This window comes from Gekko japonicus, unplaced genomic scaffold, assembly GCF_001447785.1.
Source record: "Gekko japonicus isolate JY-2015 unplaced genomic scaffold, Gekko_japonicus_V1.1 scaffold1567, whole genome shotgun sequence".
Classification (NCBI taxonomy): Eukaryota; Metazoa; Chordata; class Lepidosauria; order Squamata; family Gekkonidae; genus Gekko; species Gekko japonicus.
Window position 1 is genome coordinate 419,718 of NW_015167582.1, and position 21,831 is coordinate 441,548.

Here is a 21,831-nt window from a genome sequence, read left to right on the forward strand (position 1 = left end):
CTTTTTCTCGACTAGAACACATATTGACCCAGTCAGTGGTAGTTGGTAGTTAAATCACCTATTATGACACAGTTTTTTTGTCTAGCCGCTATCTTTAATTAATTCATCATTTTGTAATCCTCCTCTATCTTTTGATCTGGTGGTCGATAACGAACTCCCAGTGTTAAGTTTCCTTTTGGGCCCACTATTTCAACCCATAGCATTTCCAGAAGCGAATCTTACTGGACTGTATACCCTCTCTGACTCAGTGCCATTTCTTGCTGCAGTTCTCCCTCCTAGCAGATCTAAGTATGCTATTATTATTTTGGCAATTCACTAACAGTTTGGAGTCATACACACCTCCAATTTAATAGTCTACTGATAAGAACACAAAAGTCTTTCTGGAACAGGTCAGTGGTCCATCTGTTCCAGCATCCTGTTTCACACAGTGACCAATCTGACTCAGTGCCATTTCTTGCTGCAGTTCTCCCTCCTAGCAGATCTAAGTATGCTATTATTATTTTGGCAATTCACTAACAGTTTGGAGTCATACACACCTCCAATTTAATAGTCTACTGATAAGAACACAAAAGTCTTTCTGGAACAGGTCAGTGGTCCATCTGTTCCAGCATCCTGTTTCACACAGTGACCAAACAATTGTCATGGAAGGCCAACTAACAGGGCAGAAAGGCTGATGTTGCCTCCCAACACTGGTATTTAGTGGTTTATGGCTTCTGAGCGTGGAGGGTTCCTTTAGACCCTGTGTTTTGTAGCCACTGATGGATGTCTTTAGTCCCAGATTCTTTAGCTTTCCTCATGGGAAAGGCATTCAGCCCCTTCATCATACTGCTTACCCTCTTCTGCACTTTTCCCAGCTCTGCAGTATCCTTTTCAAGATACAGCAGCCAAAGCTGCACATAGAATTCCAAATGAGGTCACACAAGGGCAACCAATATTGGCCACCTTATTTTCATTCCCTTTCCCTGGGGTTTGCCTTTTTCACTGTTGCCACACACTAAGCTGACATTTTCAGTGGCATAACCACCAGTCACAAGATCTCGTTCCTTCTTAGCCGATTCAGACCCATCAAGATATATTTAAAGTTAGGCTTTCCCCCCTCACTGTGTGTTGCTTTACAAAAAAATCATAGTCTTTTATGCATGTCTTTGCTTTTATCTAGTCTGGAATCCGTTGCCTTTGTCTTGGAAATTTCCTCTGACCTTTCTTTGTAATAATTCTCTTGCAGGGATTTCTTCTGTTTTTCTGTTTTTGTATACATATTTCTATTAACTACCCTCTTTGCATAAACCTCACAAAAGCTTATTCTGTAGTTTATTTTGTTAATCTTCAAGGTGCCACCATTGCTAACTCTGCCTGTTTTTGCATACAGAGTTGGGAGTAGTGGAGTTGTAAGTGTTATAACTGAATAGATGGTATTTTAACTGACACCATTCCCTTTTATTTTAGAACTGTTGTCAAAAAGGTCCATGGCTCAATACAGAAACTTAAGAAAGAAGGAAAGCTGTCGGAAGATCTCTTAACTGCTTTGTTAAACTGCAAAACCTTGGAGGAACTGGATCATGTGGTTAGTATTTCTTCTTAAAGCACATCTACAAAGTGCTTCTAGTGTTCTTCAACCATCTACTTTCCTGTCTATATTTGTTTGTCTGCTGAATTCCTGTATATTTGTCATGAAGTTCCTAGGCATTGTGAAGGACCTCTTAAATATTGGTTCTGTTGGCTTTGCTGTTCTGTTATTTATTGTTTGTGATTTATTATTATATCTTTGCTTTCTATTCAGTTTCTAAAGCACCTTAAGGTTATGAGGTGGTGCACCAATACATAAAACAAGTGGGACCCTTGAGAAGCTCATGGGGAAATGCCCCCCCTGCACCCCTCCCACTCTAACACATATCCTTCCAACTCCCATCTCTTCTACCAGTGCCTTTCTTCCTAAGTGAAAAGTGAACACTGTGCTGACCGAAGCCAATTATTTTTAAATGTGAAGAGTTACTAGGAGCAGGTGGGAGTGGCTTTGGTAATTTTGGTTTGCTTGTTACAGAAAAGCAAAAGGATATATCCCCCCCACCCCTGCACTGGCAGGCTTAGGGAAGAAAGAGGGTAAATCAGAAAGGTGTTTGGTAATGTGGCCATAGGTTGGGGGGGGGGAGCTGGAAATATTTCTAGACTTTGCCAGTCCCAGCCAGAGACAGAGAGAGACAGAGACAGAGAGAGACAGAGAGAGAGAGAGACAGAGAGTGTATGTGTGTGTGTTGAGGAAGCAAAAAGAAGCATCAGCAAACAGTAGTAGAACCACCACCGTAGCCACCTCCTGGTCCTGCCAGTTTTTCCCTGGCAGAGGTGGGGACGAACAGTATAGCTGGGGAGGGAGGGAGGGAGGGAGGGAGTGCGTGCCACTGGTCCTGGGTGACAGGTTGCATGCTGGGCTTCTTTTCTGGCTGGCAGCAGCTTCATTGGCCACCGACCCTGCCCTGGGCAGCCCTGCTTGCTCACCCAAATCTCGTCCTCCCAGCCCTGCAACTTCCTCCCACACAGCAATGGCAGTGCCTGCTCGCAGCTTCACTCTCACAGCAACGATGTCAGTAGCTCTTGCTGTCCCCCAGCAATGGCAGTGGCGACAACTCTCCCACCTGGCAGCTTCCCCCCATGGCAACAGTGATGACAACTCTCCTAGGCACCCACCTGCCCGGCACCTTCCTCCCCCACTCAGCAACGGTCATGACTCCCGCACCTGTCTGCAGCAGTACAGGCATAGATGAAGTATTTTAGCGTGCCTTTAACATATTGGTGCTGTGTAAAGAATATCACCTGGTGTTCTTTTTATGCTCTGTGTAAATATTATCTCTTTCTGAAAAAGTAAAGTAACGCAAAATAAATTGGAGGTGACAAAGTCTAGAACGTTGCCATGTATCCAGTCATAAGCTGCAGGAAGTTCCTTCAGGCTATGGAGCCTCCCTCCAGCTTGAGAGAGGAATAGCCACAAACGAGAGGAAGGAAGGCCCCTTGTGCTGGAAGCTTTGCTCAGCGGAACAGTAGGATACATGCCAATTTGTCATTCTCTGCTATTTTTTACTTTAATACATTCTATTGGTGTATATTGTGTGTGTGTGTGATTTATCCTAGTATGGTCCGTATAAAACTGGAAGTAAAGGCACCAAGGCTCAGAGGGCCAGACAGCTGGGATTAGAACATGCAGCCAGTTTACTCCTTGGAAATCCTAGAGAACTCAACCTGTTTTCTTATGTCAAGTCTAATGTGGAAGGTAAGCTCCAGGGATAACAATTGCATCTGGATTGGTTTTTCAGATAATGTTTTACTGCATCAGGATTTAGGCTTCAGGCCAAATACCCATAATACATGTTCTTTGTTCAGTAGCATACTTTATCGGCTGCGTATACTGTTCTTCCTTCAAGGGTCTTAGAGTAGCATACATTTATTTTTATTTATTTACAGAATTTATATTCCACCTTTCAGCTCAATCAGGGCCACCAAGGGGACTAACTATTAAAAGCTGAACATTAGAAAACGTTATAAAACCAAGAGTATAATGCATATATAAAAACACAGACCCCCCAAAATTAAAACATAGGGCAGGAAGGAGGGGATACCAGATGAAACAAAAATGTCTTCAACCACTGGCAAAAGACAGTGATTGAAAGGGATGGACCAGCATCCCTGAGGAGGGAGTTTTGTTTTGTATATGAAGCAAATGTTTAACCATTGATCCATGGTTCCACACCATGACTCCTTAATCCCTCATTTAGACACCTTACTGACCAATATCACCTCATGTGGATTGGAATTCATTTTATCCACCCTCATCCAGCATGTATTTGCCTCTAGACATCTGTACAGAAAATCTATTGATTCATCTGGTTCAGGTATAAAGGGAAAATGGAGCTGGATGTCATCAACCTATCAATGGCCAGTTCATATATGCTTCTGTTACTTAACATCTGTGTAATTGTTACACAATTGTCTTGGAGGCAGCCTTCCTCTTTTCACCTTGCTCAAGACATAAAACCTATTTATTATTATATTAAAACTGGGAACTTCCAGCCAAAACTAAGCTCTTTTAGATCTATTGCAGTGGAAGCATCTGCTACTTAAAATGCATCTTCATGTAGTGAAATGACTTTGACAGAAGCAAATTACTTTGAAAATTCCTTTTAAAAATCAGTATTAAAAGCTTACTCTTCAACTGACTAGTTGTTTTTGCAAATTAACTTGCGGGTACAGGAAATGGAAACTAAACCTGCCCTAACACTTTCTAGAAAAGAAAATGCTTAGTTGTACAATTTCACAGTGTACGTTTCTGTGCATGGACTGGTGTTTTAAAGCTGTTTTGGATGACTTGTTACATTCCTAGTAGTATAATAAGTGTGATAACAATAATTCATAAGAATAGTTTGGGTCCTCCATTCTGTGCTTAGTAGGTTGGCACACAGTTTATGAACACATTTTTTTACTCTTAATGAGTGACTTCTAAAATGGAGAGTTTTGTTGAGAACAGTTTCTGTTAAGACGTTACCTCAACTGTAGAGGCTGTTTTGTTTAATAATATGAGCGGCTGAGTGGGGTAGCTGTTGAAGGGGCTGTACCTCAGTTGTAAAGCACCTGCTTTGCAAAAATTCTCCAGGTTCAATCCCTGGCCTCTCTAGGTAAAAGGATCAGGCAGCAGGTGATGAGAAAGACCTCCACCTGATACCCTGGAGAGTCATTGCCGCTCAGACTAGGCAGCACTGGCCTTGATAGACAAAGAAGCTGACTCAGCATAAGGCAGCTTCATGTGTATGTGTGGGTGCAGCAAGAGGCTGATTGCACTTTGAAAAGAAGATAAAAATTGCCAGTTGAATAACACACTTGATTCTGAGTTAGATCACATTTTTGTGTTATCTTACTTTATATCTGTTACAGTAATTATAGATGAATCTGTAGGGGGCAATGTTAGACAATAAAACGCCTTGATCCTTATAGGATTCTTCCTGGAACAGTGTTCTATTTCATTTTAGAGAGGTTTGTTAAAGGTACGGAATTGGATATTTTGTTGAAGCAAGATCTAAACATGTACCTATGAAGTGTGGTTCAAATGTCTAGCAAATTCATTATATTTAAGTGGCACCTCTTTGCAAACTGTTGGGGCTGAAATAACAGGATATTTATTTTTTATTAATTTAGTACATTTTTATCCCTCCTTTCCCCCAATGCGGACCCAAAGCAGTGTACATCCTTCTGGCCTCCATTTTATTCTCACAACAACCCTGTGAGGTAGGTTAGGCTGTGTGACTGGCCCAAGGTCACCCAGTGAGTTTCCATGGTACGAGTGGGGATTCAAACCTGGGTCTCCCAGGTCCTTTGTCCAAACTTTATAAACATATCAAGTCTGGCTAGGCCTGCTATTAAAAATTGTCGAATAAATAGGATAGCACTTCTGTCTCCACTTCCCATTCTGCTGAGTTCAGAGATCTGGAGCTTGTGGTGCTAGCTTTGTCCCTCCATCATGTTTCTCATTAGGCTAAAGTTGTCAGTAATAAAGAATTTATTGTTGGATAACCATTACCTTTTTAACGTCTTGAATTTTGGTAAGCCACACTTCAGCTACCCTGAGGGTTCCATGGGGGTTGTGTTGGTGGGCTGTAAATTTTAACTCAAATAAATGAACACAGTTGTCAATTGTTTTCTTTGAGGGCTCTCTACTATTGAGGAAGTAAAATCTGGAGTTCAACACATCTTGGCTGACATGGTTGCTAAAGATAAAGATACGCTGGATTTCATCAGAGCCTTGTAAGTGTCTTTGTTACAGATCATGATGTTCTTGTTTTGCAGCTCTTATGGATACACTTTTGTCTCTCTTTCCTGGGCACACTGAAGGGGGCTTTGCCCGGCAATGATGCAAGGAGACTGTTAGTGCAGCTCACCTGTTTGTTGAGGTCACATTTTAGAAACCCCATAGCAGGATGGATGAGCTCCCCAAATCAGCTCTTTTAACAAAGGGTAGTGCAATTAGTTTATTTGCCTTCAGATCTTTGATTTAATGTTCAGCTATGATTTAAATATAAGAATATTTCTTTTACTGGTTTTCACCTTCTGCATTCTTGGCCACCATGAAGAGACATTCCCTCCATGCCCTCAAAGCAAACCAGCCCACTTTTTTTTTTCTTAGAAGAGCATACTTCCTTTTTCTTTCCATATATGCTGACACATACACTGTGTCCTTTTACTGTGTTTGCATTACAGTGCCTGTGGTGCTGCCATTGAAAATGGCATCCCCGTGGTGAGTTCTGCAACTCACCCCTTGTCCACAATTCTGGCTCTGCTATGACTCTCAGCATGATGGCAGCCATGTGCATGAGAAGACTGTTGGGTGTGCAGTAATTAGAATGAGGAATAAGAACATATGAAGAGCCTGCTGGATCAGGCCAGTGGTCCATCTAATCCAGTGTCCTGTCTTGCACAGTGGCCAACTAGTTGCCCTGGAGGGGTCAAAATCTCAGGGTCAGAGGATTGACCATACTTTTGTGAGCTACCCATGCATTTATATGCTCAAAAAGAGTCAGGGAAGTACTAGGTTTTAAGTTGTAAGTTTGTTTGTAGTAAGCATTAATTCTGTATGGTGCCTTGATATCAACTTAAAAAACGTGGGTGGTTTATTAACCGGAGTCTGTCATGGTGAGATGTTGAATAGGAAAGGCGCAACAGAGCATGGTTAGAAACATGCTTGGATTCAGGAATGGACACAGCTGGGAAGCAAGTCCAGGCGTAGGCTATCTGGTCTTTTCCTGTGATGCTGCTGTAGTATAAGGAGGCCTTTTAAATTCTGTAAGTCTTTGTGATGCTGTTATAATACAACATGCAGTTGTTAAAACAGTCAGTTCATTTACACTTCTTCTAGTTGAAGGCTAATAATGCAGTGATTCCTAGGATATTGGAGAAAACATACTTTCTGTTCACTGTTTTTTATGTATGTAGATGTCAAAAACGATATGTTTGTCTTCAGTCGTCTTTGTCAAAAGTGACCTCCAAAAAAGCCAACGAAAAAGACATCAACAAATTTCATCTATATCAGAATTTTTCTTGCAATATAAGGAATGTTCAACATCACCAGGTATGTTTTATACATGGCATAAGAAGATATTTTTAAAACAGCAGTGTAATGATTCCTTGTGTGTGTGTGTGTATCTTTAAAAGTGTGGTTGCATAGCTGTGGTAGATAGACTAGAGTGGTTGAGAGAGGCAAATGTGGTATGATTGGTGGTTGAAAGAGAGGAGGAGGGGTTTTGGAAGTGAATCTGGATGGATGAGTATGTGAGTCAGTCAGGAGTTTTGGTTACAAGTTGACAGTTGATGTAGACAAGCAGTTCTGTGTTGAAGCAGTTAGAAGCGGACAGCTGAGGTTGTTCAGTGAGAAAGAGATCTGAAAGCTGAGTGTGTAGGAAAAAGTAAAAGTAAAGTTTAAGTGAAGAAAAGTTAAAGGAAAGTCTGAGTGTCATAACAAACTGGAGTGAAACAGTGAACATATATGGCATTGAGAAACAAGAGTTACAAAGTTACATGAAAAGATCCCTGTCAGTGAGGGAGAAGATTGTGTGTGATACCAAAGCAATTGTTCATCATTTACACATTACTAGTTACATTGTACCACCCTCTTATTTAGTATTTATTTCAATAAATCCTCTTTTATCCAAGTTTATACCAGCTCTGAATGAAATACTTCCCAGGGCCACATAGTTCCTCGTAAGCCTTAAACTCGGTCTACCAAACTATTAAGAGCAAAAGTAAAAGCATAAAGGTTTGGAAATCCTTAAAATTTCCTGGTGGCAGCAGAATATACCCCGTTAAATAAAATAAAGAGAACTTTTAAAGTGAAACTATTCCTCCCCAATAAGGAGGACGTCACAAGCAGAAATTGACTTGTTTACACTGGAACTAGCATAGGCATGCGTGAAACCTTCCCTGTTGTTTCTGGAGTTGCCAAGTGCCTGGAAAAATGTGTTTTGTCCTTAGAAGAGAGGCGTAATGGAATGTTATTTAGCAGGTGATCCTGTTTACTTTCATGTCATGAAAAGCTTCAGCTGCCCTTTTCCATACACTTAACCTCTATTAAATGGACATTTTTCTCCAGGCCTGTTGGCAACCCTTTTTATTTCCATAGATACTTCACCTTGCCCTAAAGTAATATCGTGTACTTGGCACACTTATCCGTAATAATAATAGTGGGTATGCAATTCATGTGAGGGTAGAATTTTTGAATTATTTTTTATATTACCTCAGATGCTAGATTATTTCACACTGTTGCATTTAAAGCCAGAGAGACATAACTCAGTTGTGTTTGTATTTTGTTAAAGGAAAAAGTAGAGGCACAGTCAAATAAATATGGTATTAGTCTTCTATTATTTATTTATTTTACTGGCTTCCTTTTTCAAAAGATGGTGTTCTATTGTGCATTGCCATTCCTGATTTGTTCCATTGAATGACCAATTTTCTGTGGTGTTGGATGTGCCAAGTGGCTTCTCATCATTGATCTGTATTCAAAGCTCTGACACACCAGCTTGCTGTTGCACCTGGTACAAGACTGTCTGTCATGCATCCTTCCATGCTGTCTGCAAAAGGCTTAATTGTTCAATATCTAGGACAAGAAGTCATTAGTTTTTCTTTTTCCTGCATCTGCAATTGCTGTTCAGAATCCTGCTCCTGTGTTTGGGAGTTGTATCTAATACTCTGAATGTGATATCCCTAGAAGAGAATATCTAGTAGCAGGGATAGGGTTTCCCCCCCACCCCCTTATGTCTTGTTCAGCTTGGCCAAGACTCTGTTTCTTCAAGAACAGAGAGCGCAGCATTTGTCACCTTCTCTTGGTGGCATGGGCAAGAGTGTTGCCAGTTTATCCAACTGTCCTGTGCAGTAGATTAAGCAAAGAGATTGTAACTGGTCCTGGCCTGCTAGGTGAGCTGCCATGACTGTGTGTATTTGAACCCAAGTCCCAATACAACCCATTACATCTGTGCATTTCTGCATTTGATGTCATGCCTGCTTCTACCATGGCAGGGTGGGGAAGAGGAGGCCTGCTAGTGTTTCCTAGTGAGGAATGGTTTTGAGGTAAATGAGGCGTCCATGTCTTGTAGTCCTCCAGGCTCAGGAGTGACAGGGAAAAGGAAAGTTAGGTTGGTGTTTCAAAAAGCCCAGCTATATCCATTTTCCTTGTACACAAGGGGAAAATTGTGTACTGGGCAGCAGGATTGAGGTCATTAACCTGAGGGAAAGACTTGCAGCAGCGAGTATCCTTTTGGTTGATACAAGGGCATGTACCTCAATATTCTAGAACAGGGGCCGAGGAAGAAAGAAACGTTTCATAGTTTCCTCCTGAGAAGAATGAGAGTTCTGTAATGCTTACTTGTGCTCCCCCCCGCCCGCATCTTTCACTTCAAGCTGTGCCTAGAGCCCTGGTTTGCCCAATTCTGTTTCACGTTTTTCTAAATCCAACCTCAGACTTCTTGTCCGATGTCAGGTTTCTTGTGTCAACCACTGCTGTGCTGAATGGCTCAGGGAATATCTACATGATCAGAGAATGCTCTGAGCCACTCGGCATTAAACCTGTCAGTTGAAATTGGCCTGACACAGTGAGAAAAGGTTGATAATTGTCGTTAAAGGTGACCTGAAAGGATGGTGGTAGTTTCTTTTTTTAAAATTGCACACTTAGTATGTGCTGAATATTCATATTATCAAAGTAAAAATAGGAGGTATTTTGGTGTTGGTTTTTTTTAAAAAAATGTTACTATGTTTAGGAGTGGTTTTTTAGAAAAAAAGAAAAGGAAGTTTTTTAAAGTGCTTTGTAGTCTGAAAGCACCTTTTTCCAAATTAGTCCTACTGAATTCCATGGATCACCTTTGAACTCCAAACTATTAGCACAGATGTAATGTGCCCTGTCTTTAAGCCATAATGAAGAGTTGGGGTGTATATTTATTTATTATATTTATTTATTTATTGGATTTCTACCCCACCCCCCAGCCACTTGCACAAATTTTCATTCTCATCCCTTTTTGGTGTTAACCATGGTGTAATATCTATCTGCCCCAAAGTTTTACCAGAACCATGCTTCCTTTTTCAAACCAAAACCTTGGATCCTGCTAAAAATTTCTACCAACCGAAGGAATTGAATCCATGGAGCATGACTTATCTGCCTCCCTCCTTTTGCTGCAGTCCAAAATGCCCCCCTCCCATGATGCTCTTGGGGGACCAGGGGCAGCATAGAAGGACTGTTGCAGGAGTGTGGAAACCAGAAAAAAAATTGCCCCCACAACTGTACTGAAATCATTTGTGGGACCCAGCCTAATATTTGCAAACTGTAAACTGTGAGAATAACCCATGTTAGCATTAACTTCAGCAAATCCACACTGCATCATGGCAAGCACTGAAAAGAGGATGGAGGCCTGAGAGAGGGTGGGAGTGAATGAGAGCCTGTGGAGTGTGCTGGACTATGGTTAAGGGCGGAGGACACTCTCCTGTCTGCAGTGGGCCATTTGTGCTTTCCTTTGTCTTGCAGTCTGCTAAGCAATGAAAAGACAAGGATTTCACCTTGAACAGCTAACCTTGAATTTTAACTCTCTGGAGTCTTTTCAAATGGATTTCCTGTGCTGTGTGCTTATCTGAACAAGCACTGTGACTTGAAACTAACCTTTACACTCAAAATGCATAAACTATTGGCCAGCAGTGAGCAAGTTGGTCTTGTTATTTGACATCAATATATGTAATCCTTTTCTTCTGCAGCTCCAGATCTCTCCCTCCCATTCACACACACCCGTCCATCTTGTCTTCCAGTTTTGAATCCTCTTCATCTGATACTCTTGCTTACTTTCAGTTTGTCTGGCCCCATTCCCTCTTCCAACTCTTCTTTCCTTTGCTGTATTTATTCACTATATTTTTATTCTGCCTTTCTGCACTGCAATTCAGAAAAGTGACTGGCAAAAAAAGAACACATTAAGAAACATTTCAAATTAAGCAGTAATGTTATATGAGAGAATTTCACTTTAAAAACTCCTTCACCAAAAAGTTTGGCTTGAGGAAAGCGTAGGTGCCAGATGAATGTCTTTGCATAGCCTGGGCGCCAGCGCTGAGGAAATCTTTTCTCTGGTAGGCGGCTATGTGGCCTTCGAAAGTGGGACACCTAGACTAGGCCCTCTGGTTTCAGTAAACGAGCTGGCACAGAAGAGAGCCAGCCTGGGGTCTTCTTGGTCCCTTCCTTCTTTGACCTGTCTGTTTGTTCAACTGCCCTTATGGGATCAGAGCAGTTCGGCCAATGGAGCTTAATATTTGTCAGCTGAGGTCAGAAAAGCTAGCCCAATGAGACCCAGAGACATTTCTGCCAGCCCTGGTGCTTCTCTCTAAAGTCAAGACAGCTCAGCCAATCACCTGTGGAAGTTTCGTCACCACCACACCCACTACAAAGTGTTTAACAGATTACAATACAGACTAGGTAGCTATTGTCATCCATCTGTGGGCGGCTATCTCGCCCCTCCTTTCTTCCATGGAGCTCAAGGCAGCATCTGTAATTCTCTACGTTTTATTGTCAGAATAGCCCTATGAAGCATTAGAAGGATTGTTTCACCTAAAGCCATCTAGTGGAGCTCTGAACACAGGTCTTCTTTTCCTTTAACCTCTGTGTGATAAAGCCTATAAAGCCTATGAAGGGAGAGAGAACGCTCTTGGCTGCTTTTTGCATTGCATCTCACTTAAGTTTGCCTTTTTTTGGGGGGGGGGTGCTTTTCAGTCTTTAACAGCAGAAATGTAGCAAAAGTTTCATTTGTCATTGTTTTAGCTCTGTATAAGAAAAGTGCTGAGTTGACATTTCATCAGCGATAGTTCTGTTATGTCATGCTCCTTGTAAAGGCACAGGAACAGGGCCAGTAAGACAGCTGGCAACCGGAGACATGGTAGGGCCTATGCTTCTCTTAAGGCAAACCTGCCATAGACATGACAAAAAAGGACCTGCCCCATCCACAGCTGCCTCTAAATTTTTTCCCCAATGCGTTGTAGAGGGCACTGAGCATTATGCTGGAGCACTTCCTTTGCATGGAAAGCATCCAGGTTCAGCCTTCAACATCTTCAGGAAAGGCTCATGCCTGTGATCTCTCAGGAGCTGCTGCGAGAACAGTGGGCTGAGTGAACCAGTGGTCTGACTCACCCCCTTTTTGAATTGGCAAGTCCCTAGGTTTGAACCCAGAAATGTTGCTATCATGTATGGCCAGGGAGTGAGAATTTGGAAATATACAAAAGGGAAACTTGGAAATACAGAGCAGCATTTTTATTCACGGCCTGTGGCTTCTATCTTTCCAGCCACTCCCAGCACTTTTCTTCATCTAGGATTCTGATACTGGAAATCACCCCCAGCCTTCTGCCCAAGGACTTTTCTCTCAATAGAGGTCATTTCCTGCCTGCAAGTGGGTCATGGGCAGAGTGAGGTTGAGAGAGCCAGCTTGATATAGTGGTTAAGAGCGACAGACTCTAATCTTGAGAACTGGGTATCGATTCCACACTCCTCTACATGAAGCCAGCCGGGTGACCTTGGGTCAGTCACAGCTCTTTCAGAGCTCTCTTGGCCCCCAAAATAAGTTTAGCTTGCCACCCAGTGGTGCATAACACTAAAGGATCTCCTGGCTATACTACACACAATGCCACATGAGAATAATAATACTAATAGTTATTAGTGAAGTTCAGTTCTTATCATCCACACAGTCTCCATTTTGTTTTTCAGTTAGTGTCTTTTGCTGCTTAATTAGGGATTAATAAAAGACCTTGTTGTGTTTGCATATGCGCCACATATAGTTTAGCTTGCCACCTAGTGGTGCACCTAGTGCCACCTAGTGGCACATACACTGTTGTCACCTTATAAGTATAAAGTGGTGCACCTAGTGCCACCTAGTGGCATATACACTGTTGTCAAGTAAATAAATGGCAATACTAAAAACCAGTGTCTGTGGGAGCAATAGGCAAAGGGAGAAATTTTGGCCCAAAAAGAAGCCCTGTTTGCACTTGAATGTGATAGAATAATTTGGCCTGGAGGAGGAAAACATGTTGGATCAGGGGGCCCCCTCCCCCGTCTTCTTTTGATTAGTGGGATGGTGTCTTTCTCACTCCCACATTTATAGAGTTCTAAATGTTTGCCATACTAAATCTGAATTATGCTAATCGCAATTTATAATAGAAATATGCTCCAATATTAATTCTTCAACAAGGTAGGGACTTTAAAATAGGACACTTTTAATGGAAGCCCTGTGAGTTGTGTAAACTCTGCCTGATGAAGCCTGCAGTGTAATTTTGGCTCTCCCTTCAGATTTAGCTTTTGCCTCTCTCGTCAAAATGAAAGAAACATGAAAGCATTGGCTTGATTAATAAATGTGTGTCCTCTTTAATTCCTACATGGAAACATTTGCTTTGGCGTTCCAGGTACCTGGTGCTATAATATTTCACTTGTAATTTTTATTATTCTCTTTGTTGTTCAATGATATGTCAGGCCTGGTATGTCAAGAGGCACAGGAAAGCTGAGGAATATAAATTGGTGCAATGTCCTCGGGTCATTTTTAGACCATTGTGTTTAACATATGTGACATGTCTGAGTTAGCTAGTGATTGAATTAAAGTTCATGATTGACGTGGAAAACTTGCTTGTGACAGTGCTGAGGGCCCTATAGCATACATCAACATGTGCAGCGACACTAGAATGTCAACGTTTAACAGCTTTTTAATGGTTTCTGCATGTCTAGTGTTTGAAAAATAAATTAATTTGTGAAGTTTCAGGAACATGTGGGTAGCAGCATACATAATAATTGTCTGTTTTCTCTGTTCTGGCAATTAAAATGCAGAGTTCATATTTGTTGCATATGGTAATTGAAATTTCAATTATCCATTAACTGTGAAAAGGAGACTGTGTACTCAAGCCAAGTACAGATGCAGTGTTCCCCGCCCCCCAGTTTTGAAACTTACTCCCTCAGGAGTTCTGTATGGCTGCTTCTGTGGAGGCCTTCTGGATGGGTTTGAAATTCTGCTTTTTCCAGTGACCTTTTGAGTTAGATCAGTAAGAAATCATATGGCAGGAGGAGCGGCATTACTAGGAAACTTTTACTGATTTTATTCTTTATTTTTAACTGTTTTTTATTGTGTTAAAAGAGCTATTAGCTCAGGCTAGGCGGATCTCATCAGGTCTTGGAAATTCCAGTGTCTGTGGGAGCAATAGGCAAAGGAGGGAGAAATTTTGGCCCAGAAAGAAGCCCTGTTTGCACTTGCATGTGATAGAATAATTTGGAGGAGGAAAACATGTTGGATCAGCCCCCCCCCCCCCCCCCGTCTTTTTTTTTTGGGTGGGGGGGGGTGTTTTCTGTCTTTCTCACTCCCACATTTATAGAGTTCTAAATGTTTGCCATACTAAATCTGAATTATGCTAATCGTAACTTATAATAGAAATATGCTCCAATATTAATTCTTCAACAAGGTAGGGACTTTAAAATAGGACACTTTTAATGGAAGCCCTGTGAGTTGTGTAAACTATGCCTGATGAAGCCTGCAGTGTAATTTTGGCTCTCCCTTCAGATTTAGCTTTTGCCTCTCTCGTCAAAATGAAAGAAACATGAAAGCATTGGCTTGATTAATAAATGTATGTCCTCTTTAATTCCTACATGGAAACATTTGCTTTGGCGTTCCAGGTACCTGGTGCTATAATATTTCACTTGTAATTTTTATTATTCTCTTTGTTGTTCAATGATATGTCAGGCCTGGTATGTCAAGAGGCACAGGAAAGCTGAGGAATATAAATTGGTGCAATGTCCTCGGGTCATTTTTAGACCATTGTGTTTAACATATGTGACATGTCTGAGTTAGCTAGTGATTGAATTAAAGTTCATGATTGACGTGGAAAACTTGCTTGTGACAGTGCTGAGGGCCCTATAGCATACATCAACATGTGCAGCGACACTAGAATGTCAACGTTTAACAGCTTTTTAATGGTTTCTGCATGTCTAGTGTTTGAAAAATAAATTAATTTGTGAAGTTTCAGGAACATGTGGGTAGCAGCATACATAATAATTGTCTGTTTTCTCTGTTCTGGCAATTAAAATGCAGAGTTCATATTTGTTGCATGTGGTAATTGAAATTTCAATTATCCATTAACTGTGAAAAGGAGACTGTGTACTCAAGCCAAGTACAGATGCAGTGTTCCCCGCCCCCCAGTTTTGAAACTTACTCCCTCAGGAGTTCTGTATGGCTGCTTCTGTGGAGGCCTTCTGGATGGGTTTGAAATTCTGCTTTTTCCAGTGACCTTTTGAGTTAGATCAGTAAGAAATCATATGGCAGGAGGAGCGGCATTACTAGGAAACTTTTACTGATTTTATTCTTTATTTTTAACTGTTTTTTATTGTGTTAAAAGAGCTATTAGCTCAGGCTAGGCGGATCTCATCAGGTCTTGGAAATTAAGCAGGCTGGGCCCTGGTTAGTATTTGGATGGGAGACCATCAAGCCAGCCCAGGGCATGACACAGAGGCAGGCAATGGCAAACCACCTCTGAACATTTGTTGCCTTGAAAACCCTATGGGGTCGCCATAAGTCAGCTGTGATTTGATGGCAAAGAAAGACCTAGATATGGTTAGTATCATGCCTGTGCCAGTGTTTTTATAACCATAGTTAGTATTAAGCCACAGTTTGCAATCCTGATTAGAAGCAGCTTTGCAAATGGTGGTGAGAGGGGAAGAGTATGCAGAGCTCTGGATCTACCAGTCACCAAGCCATAGTGAGGCAATCTGTCCTGTTTTCCAGTGATTAAACTTTATTAAATGTGCCAGCGTGGTGGTCAAACTTGTCAGAATGTCTATTAAATGTGCATTGTAAAGAAATATAGGATCTGAAGTTCTGCTTCTCTGTGTCTTCTGGATGTAGAGTGGTCTACTGCTCTGACTTGGTACATGGGCAGCTTCATACATCCCCTGATGAATCGTGTAGCCAATTTTTTTTTTAAATGATATTTCCTAGCTTTTGTTAGCTTAGTCTTACTCACTGCTTTTGTGGAACAGGGATTCAAATGTACTTGTGTTCTGTCTTCTAGTTAACAATCGCTTGTTGTACAGAGATTCTGCCTCACATGGGAAATGTCTGAATCCAAAATGTCTTTAGTTCTTCATGAGATTTCCAGGGCACAGAGCAATGTGGATAGAAAGAAAACCCTCACAAGTTCAACTTTAACAAATTAAACTGATTAGCTAAGGCTTCTGTAATGGTCAGTAAATGGTTAATGCTTTAACCCACTCTGAGGACCTTGAGTGACAGGGAATTCAGTTGGAATTCTACAGCTGAGAACATCAGTTCAGAGTTGCAGTTAAGAATGATGGTTTGGTCATTCTCATAAAATTAACTTTCTAATTTTGGCACTTGATGCTGAAAAAGCGTTTGACTGCGTAGAAATCCCATTTCTTCAATCTATTCTTTGCCACATGGACTTTGGTCCTTTCTTCATGAACTCTTTTTTAGCTATATATGATAATCCAATAGCACAAATAGTAACAAATAATTATAGGTCAGACCATTTGCCCGTAACAAGAGGAACCTGACAAGGTTGCCCCTTGTCCCCTATCTTTTTTGCTCTCTTTCTAGCTCGCACACGCAATATGTAACGACAGTCAAATATCAGGATTTGCAATACAAGACAAAATATATACACTCAGCCTATTCGCAGACGACGCAGTATTTTACATCACTAACCCTGAAATATCTCTCCCCCCATTATTAACTCAAATTGAAAAGTATAGTAAGGCCTCTGGCTTTAAGATCAACTATTCAAAATCTGAGATATACCCTATCCATTTAAACTCTGAACGGAACAACCTATTCCACTAAATTTCCATTCAAATGGATGCAAAAGTCTTTGAAGTATTTAGGTATATACTTACCTTTGAAATTATTAGACCTCTATGACTCCCAACTTTACCCCTTTAATTGCAGAAATTAAAAATAAGCTTGAAACCTGGAGGAAAAATAAATTTTCCCTATTAGAGAAAATTGATTTAATAAAAACTTTTAATTTCCCAAAATTCCTTTTCCTTTTTCAAAAGTTACCCATCAAAATACCTAGGGAAGCTTTCAAGCAATGGCGTAGTAATTTTTTGAAATTTATCTGGTGAAATAAAAAATCAAGAATTAATTTTAACACTCTGATCAAACCAACAAACAAAGGCGAACTGGGTCTCCCAGACTTAGAGAAATATTATTTGGCATCACAACTAAAAATGATTGCCTTTTTTGCTCAATCACACACAACTAAAGACTGGGTTAATATTGAACAAAATAATTTATGTTCAGGGACTCTGAAACAATTTGGTCCTTTTCTAGACATAGAAAATTAGAACCCCACAATCCATTTTTGAAACTGACCCTAGATATTTGGGATAAATTTAAATACCTCTTGGTCCCACTGACCTCTCCAATAATGGTCTTTTAAAGGCAAGAATGGTTCCCTCCAGGCCTATCTAACTCCACCTTCCTCCAATGGAAAGAAAAGGGACTTTTTAGGTTAGGAGATCTTTTCAATAAATCACAACTTCTTACTAAAGCACAGTTGGAATCAAAATTTGATTTAAAAATTCCTTGAATGCAATATTATCAAGTTAGACATCTTGTTACCAACCCAGACATCACACATATGTTGACTCACCCTACTACTAATTTTGAATCTTTTATATACAAAAATAAACAATCTGCTAGAGGCCTAATCTCAATGATATACTACCTATTAAATATATATTCATGGGAACAATTAGCAACAATACAGAATGCCTGGCACAAAGACTGAAATAACACATGACAAAGAACATTGGCAAAACATCTGGTCCAACCACCTATTCACAACTCCTGCACTAAACATTAGATTACAGAATTTTAAACTACATACCAGATGTTATCTAACACCAATACGTTTAAAACATATAATCCCGACACTGAACCCATACTGTTGGAAGGGTTGTGGAAACCTTGGGACATTCCGGCACTGCTGGTGGGACTGCCCTATAGTAGTGCCGTTTTGGAAAATGGTAGTGAGATATTCCAAACAAATTTTGAATATCAAAATCCCTTTTAGTCCAGAAACTAGTCTATTGAATCATTGGCCAACTTTTAAACACTCAAGAAACAAAACAGACCTCCTCTTAATTTTTCTTATTGCTGCAAAGACCCTAATAGCTCAAAACTGGAAATCTAAAAAATCACCGACTCTGAGCCAATGGTTTATGAAACTATGGGATTTAGCTATCTCAGATAAATTGGCAACCCAAATGTTGACTTTTAACACCTCCCAAAAATCTTCTAAATTTTTAGAAAAATAATTCCCGTTCCTAGACTATGTTGCAAATTCACCGAACAAGAAATGGTCTACTCCAAAAAAGTATCTAGACATTGTATTTTATTGAATATCTGTCAAATGCCTCTTCTCAATGTTAAAGCTTATTAAGTGTGTCTTATATGCAGGGCTCTAGTCGGGGGGGAGCTCTCAGGTACGGAGCTCTGGAAGAGAACCTCTAGGGGGCGGGGCGGTCATGTGGTGAAGCCCCGCCCCCTTCTTTACCCCACCCTCTGCTTCGATCCTCATTCCGTTTGGGAATGAGGATGAAGCAGGAGGGTAAGTAGCCGGGCCTTCTGACACACTTCTGGTGATGTCAGGGGGTGTGGCCTTCTGTCACTTCCGGTGATGTCAGGGGGCGTGGCATATGCAAATAAGTTATGCTAATGAGTTATGCTAATGAGCTCCGGCAGCTCTTTTTCTACAACAAGACCCCTGCTTATATGTAAGAAGTTAAGAAAAGTTTAATTGGTAGTGTATTGAACTGAGATCTCACTTTGAAATAATTATTGTTGCTGTATATCATCTTGAAATAATTGTTGATGTTATATTTGTTAAAGAAAATAAAAAATGTAAGTTAAAAAAAAGAATGATGGTTGAGAGGGCAGTGAGAACAGTGAAGGAAACATAAGCAGACTGAGAGGATCAAGGAGGATCCTGAATTAGGGAGGTGGGACGAGTAGCCCTTCCCTGAGGGAAAAGCTCTTAGTAAAGGGGGAGGGATACCTATCAAGTGGTTAAGAAGGAAAATTGGAATGTGTGAATGTTCCTGCCTTCACATTTTTGAGACAAAGAAGCTTGTTTATTTAAGCAGGGACTGCCAAGAGATCTCTCTCTACAGTTTGAAAGATCTGTCTGTTTAACAAAACAGCTACTTGATTGTGACAAACTATTATTTATATTTGCACAAAGTGACCTCATTCCTGTTGCCTGTTCACCTTCTAAGTCTTAAATTTTATCTACCGGACCATTTCCCCTCAAAATTGAAATAAAACTGTTTGTTAGTTTTGAATTACCATCAGTCTCTTGTGCGGCATTATCAGACAATGACAAAAGCAGGATTTTAGTCAGTTCCTCAGTTCTCTAGGCTGTGTCAGTGTATATTTGTATACATTTTAAAAAATTGGGGGGGACAGACAGCGAAATAAAGAACAACAAAAATGGATTGCCCAGCCAAAAAAGTAGAAAAAAGTAATTTTCATTTCAGCTAAAGAACTCATTTTGGCTCCTTCTGCAATATTTTGTGTGATAGATACATGTATCCAAAATACTAAAATATGTAAGATGCCAAAATTAAATACTGGGCGTTCTATATTAAAAAAAAAATAAGCCAAAACTCAGAGGGAGAGGAAAAACAAGAGTTGTGTTTGGCCAAACATACTGCTACTGCCATTATTTTCTGTGCTCCCATCAAATTATACTATGCACTAATATATACCTTTACAACCAACAAAAGGTAGAACTGGTATGACTTTGAAGATGTCGACTGGCTTAACTTTTGATTTTCTGGGTGCTTTGCTTGTTACCTTTGATATGTGTGTTACCTTTGATATTTGTATCCAGATTCTAGCTATTAACAGAGGGGAGAATCTGAAAATCCTGACCGTGAAGATCAACATCCCTGATGGAGTTAAGAATGAATTCTGCAGATGGTGTGTAAACGAAAGGTCAGTATAGGGGACATATACGCATGCATGTATTTGAAATATTTTTTTTCCATGAGCAAAATCTGCATGGCCAGGAGAGGGGGAGATGAGAAGCACCTTCCAAGACAATTCCATCTCCCTGTCTCCTGGCTGTGTGGCTAGGAGAGACGGAGATAAGAAGCACCTTCCCAGGCAATCCCACCCCCCTTTCTCCTGGCCAGGGCATACCTTGGCTGGGAGAAAGGTGGAAGGGAGTCCCTTCCAGGGTGATCTCTGCCCCCTTTCTCCCAGCCACGGCGAGCCATGCCAGGAGAAAGGGAAGTCCTTTCCAGGGTGATCCCTGCCTTCTTTCTCTCAGTTGCAGTGAGCCACAACTGGGATAAATGGGTAACTAAACTTCCTGGATTGGTTTGGTTCAGGTGGGGCATGTTTGGCTTGGTTCAGTTTGGGATTCAGTTTGGGGCTGCTCCAAACCCTAAATTGAACCAAATCACCTTTTTTAGGTTTATGCCCATCCCTGATCTCCAGACCTCACCTGATGGTTGACAATGGTAGTTCTTGAGAAGGAAATGGCTGGTTTGTAGGGTGGAATCTGGCATTATATCTGTCTGATGTCCCTTCCTCCTCAAACCCCATCCTCTCCAGGCTCCACCCCTCAAATGTCCTGAAATTTCCCAATCTGGAGTTGGCAACCCTATCTCCTTCCCACCGAACAGCCACCCTTTATTTGTTCATCTGTCTTTGCCCCCCTCCTCCACAGCCTCTATCTAGGAAAACTACAGTCTTTCTCCGCAGTGGGTACCAAAGCAGCTTACTTTATCCTCTCTTTTTTATCTGCACCACAGTCTTGTGAGGTAGGTTAGCCTGAAAGTATGTGACTGGTCCAAAATCACCCAGTCAGCTTCCAGAGCAAGATGGAGATCTGAACCTGGGTCTCACAGAGCCTGCTCTGAAACTCTAACTGCTGTACCACACTGGCTTTCATACGGTGGCTACTGTTGAACAGTAGCAAGCAGCCAGACTTAGCTGAGTCATGCAAGTCAGGTGATATCAAGTCACACAGTGTGCTACCAAGCCTAGGGTTGCCAACCTCCAGGGTGGACCAGGAAACCCCCCAGAATTAACAACTGAACTCTAGACAGCAGATATTTGTCTCCCTGGAGAAAATGGCTGTTTTGGAGGGTGGACTCTATGGCATTATACCCTGCTGAGGCCTCACCTCTTCCCAAACCCTGCTGTCCTCAGACTCCACCACAAAATCTCTAGGAATTTTCCAACCTGGAGCTGGCAACCCCTGTCAGGCCTGGCCCCTTCCACCTGTGTTTTATTGACAGAATGAAGCTTGGAATACTATGGTTGCCTAGCAACACCCACTGGGGGAATCCATTTTTTAAAGCTACAGGCGCTTCTTTAATTATTTTCTGTTTTTTTAAGCGGTCCAGTGTTTGTTTGTTTTTTTAGATTTCACATTTTTCTGAAAAAACGCGCCCTTTTTGCCTTGTAGAAAGATCTGTCTTGCCCATTCACAGATCCAGTCACTGGGTTTAAGTATCCAAAGATCTCTTGACTTCTCTGTTTTAGAATATAAAATAACTATAACCATTATCTTAATTTATTTTTACTTTGTGAACCAGATGTGTTGTTTGCTCTGTACACTGATTCCAATTATGTATTGTTACATTTTAATATTTTACAAAGTACTATCTATATAACAAACTCTGTCAGTAATCCTTACAGCTGTTATATAAGGCAGATCAATATTAGAGTCAATTTGGGGCTGTGGCATTGTGGTCTCCAGTGCTGCTTCCTCCTACAGTTT

The 21,831-nt window shown here is 41.0% G+C and overlaps 1 protein-coding gene across 1 annotated transcript in view; it reads left to right on the forward strand.

Moving 5' to 3' along the window:
- The window catches only part of LOC107112714 (S1 RNA-binding domain-containing protein 1-like), a 39,659-nt gene extending 18,143 nt beyond the window's left edge, over positions 1 to 21,516 (forward strand). The window contains exons 6-11 of the mRNA XM_015413898.1: positions 1,447 to 1,564; positions 3,124 to 3,262; positions 5,688 to 5,784; positions 6,970 to 7,105; positions 19,930 to 20,033; positions 21,474 to 21,516. Coding sequence (XP_015269384.1) covers positions 1,447 to 1,564; positions 3,124 to 3,262; positions 5,688 to 5,784; positions 6,970 to 7,105; positions 19,930 to 20,033; positions 21,474 to 21,516 — 637 coding nt within the window. The remainder of the gene's footprint in view (positions 1 to 1,446; positions 1,565 to 3,123; positions 3,263 to 5,687; positions 5,785 to 6,969; positions 7,106 to 19,929; positions 20,034 to 21,473) is intronic.
- Positions 21,517 to 21,831: the final 315 nt, after the last annotated feature.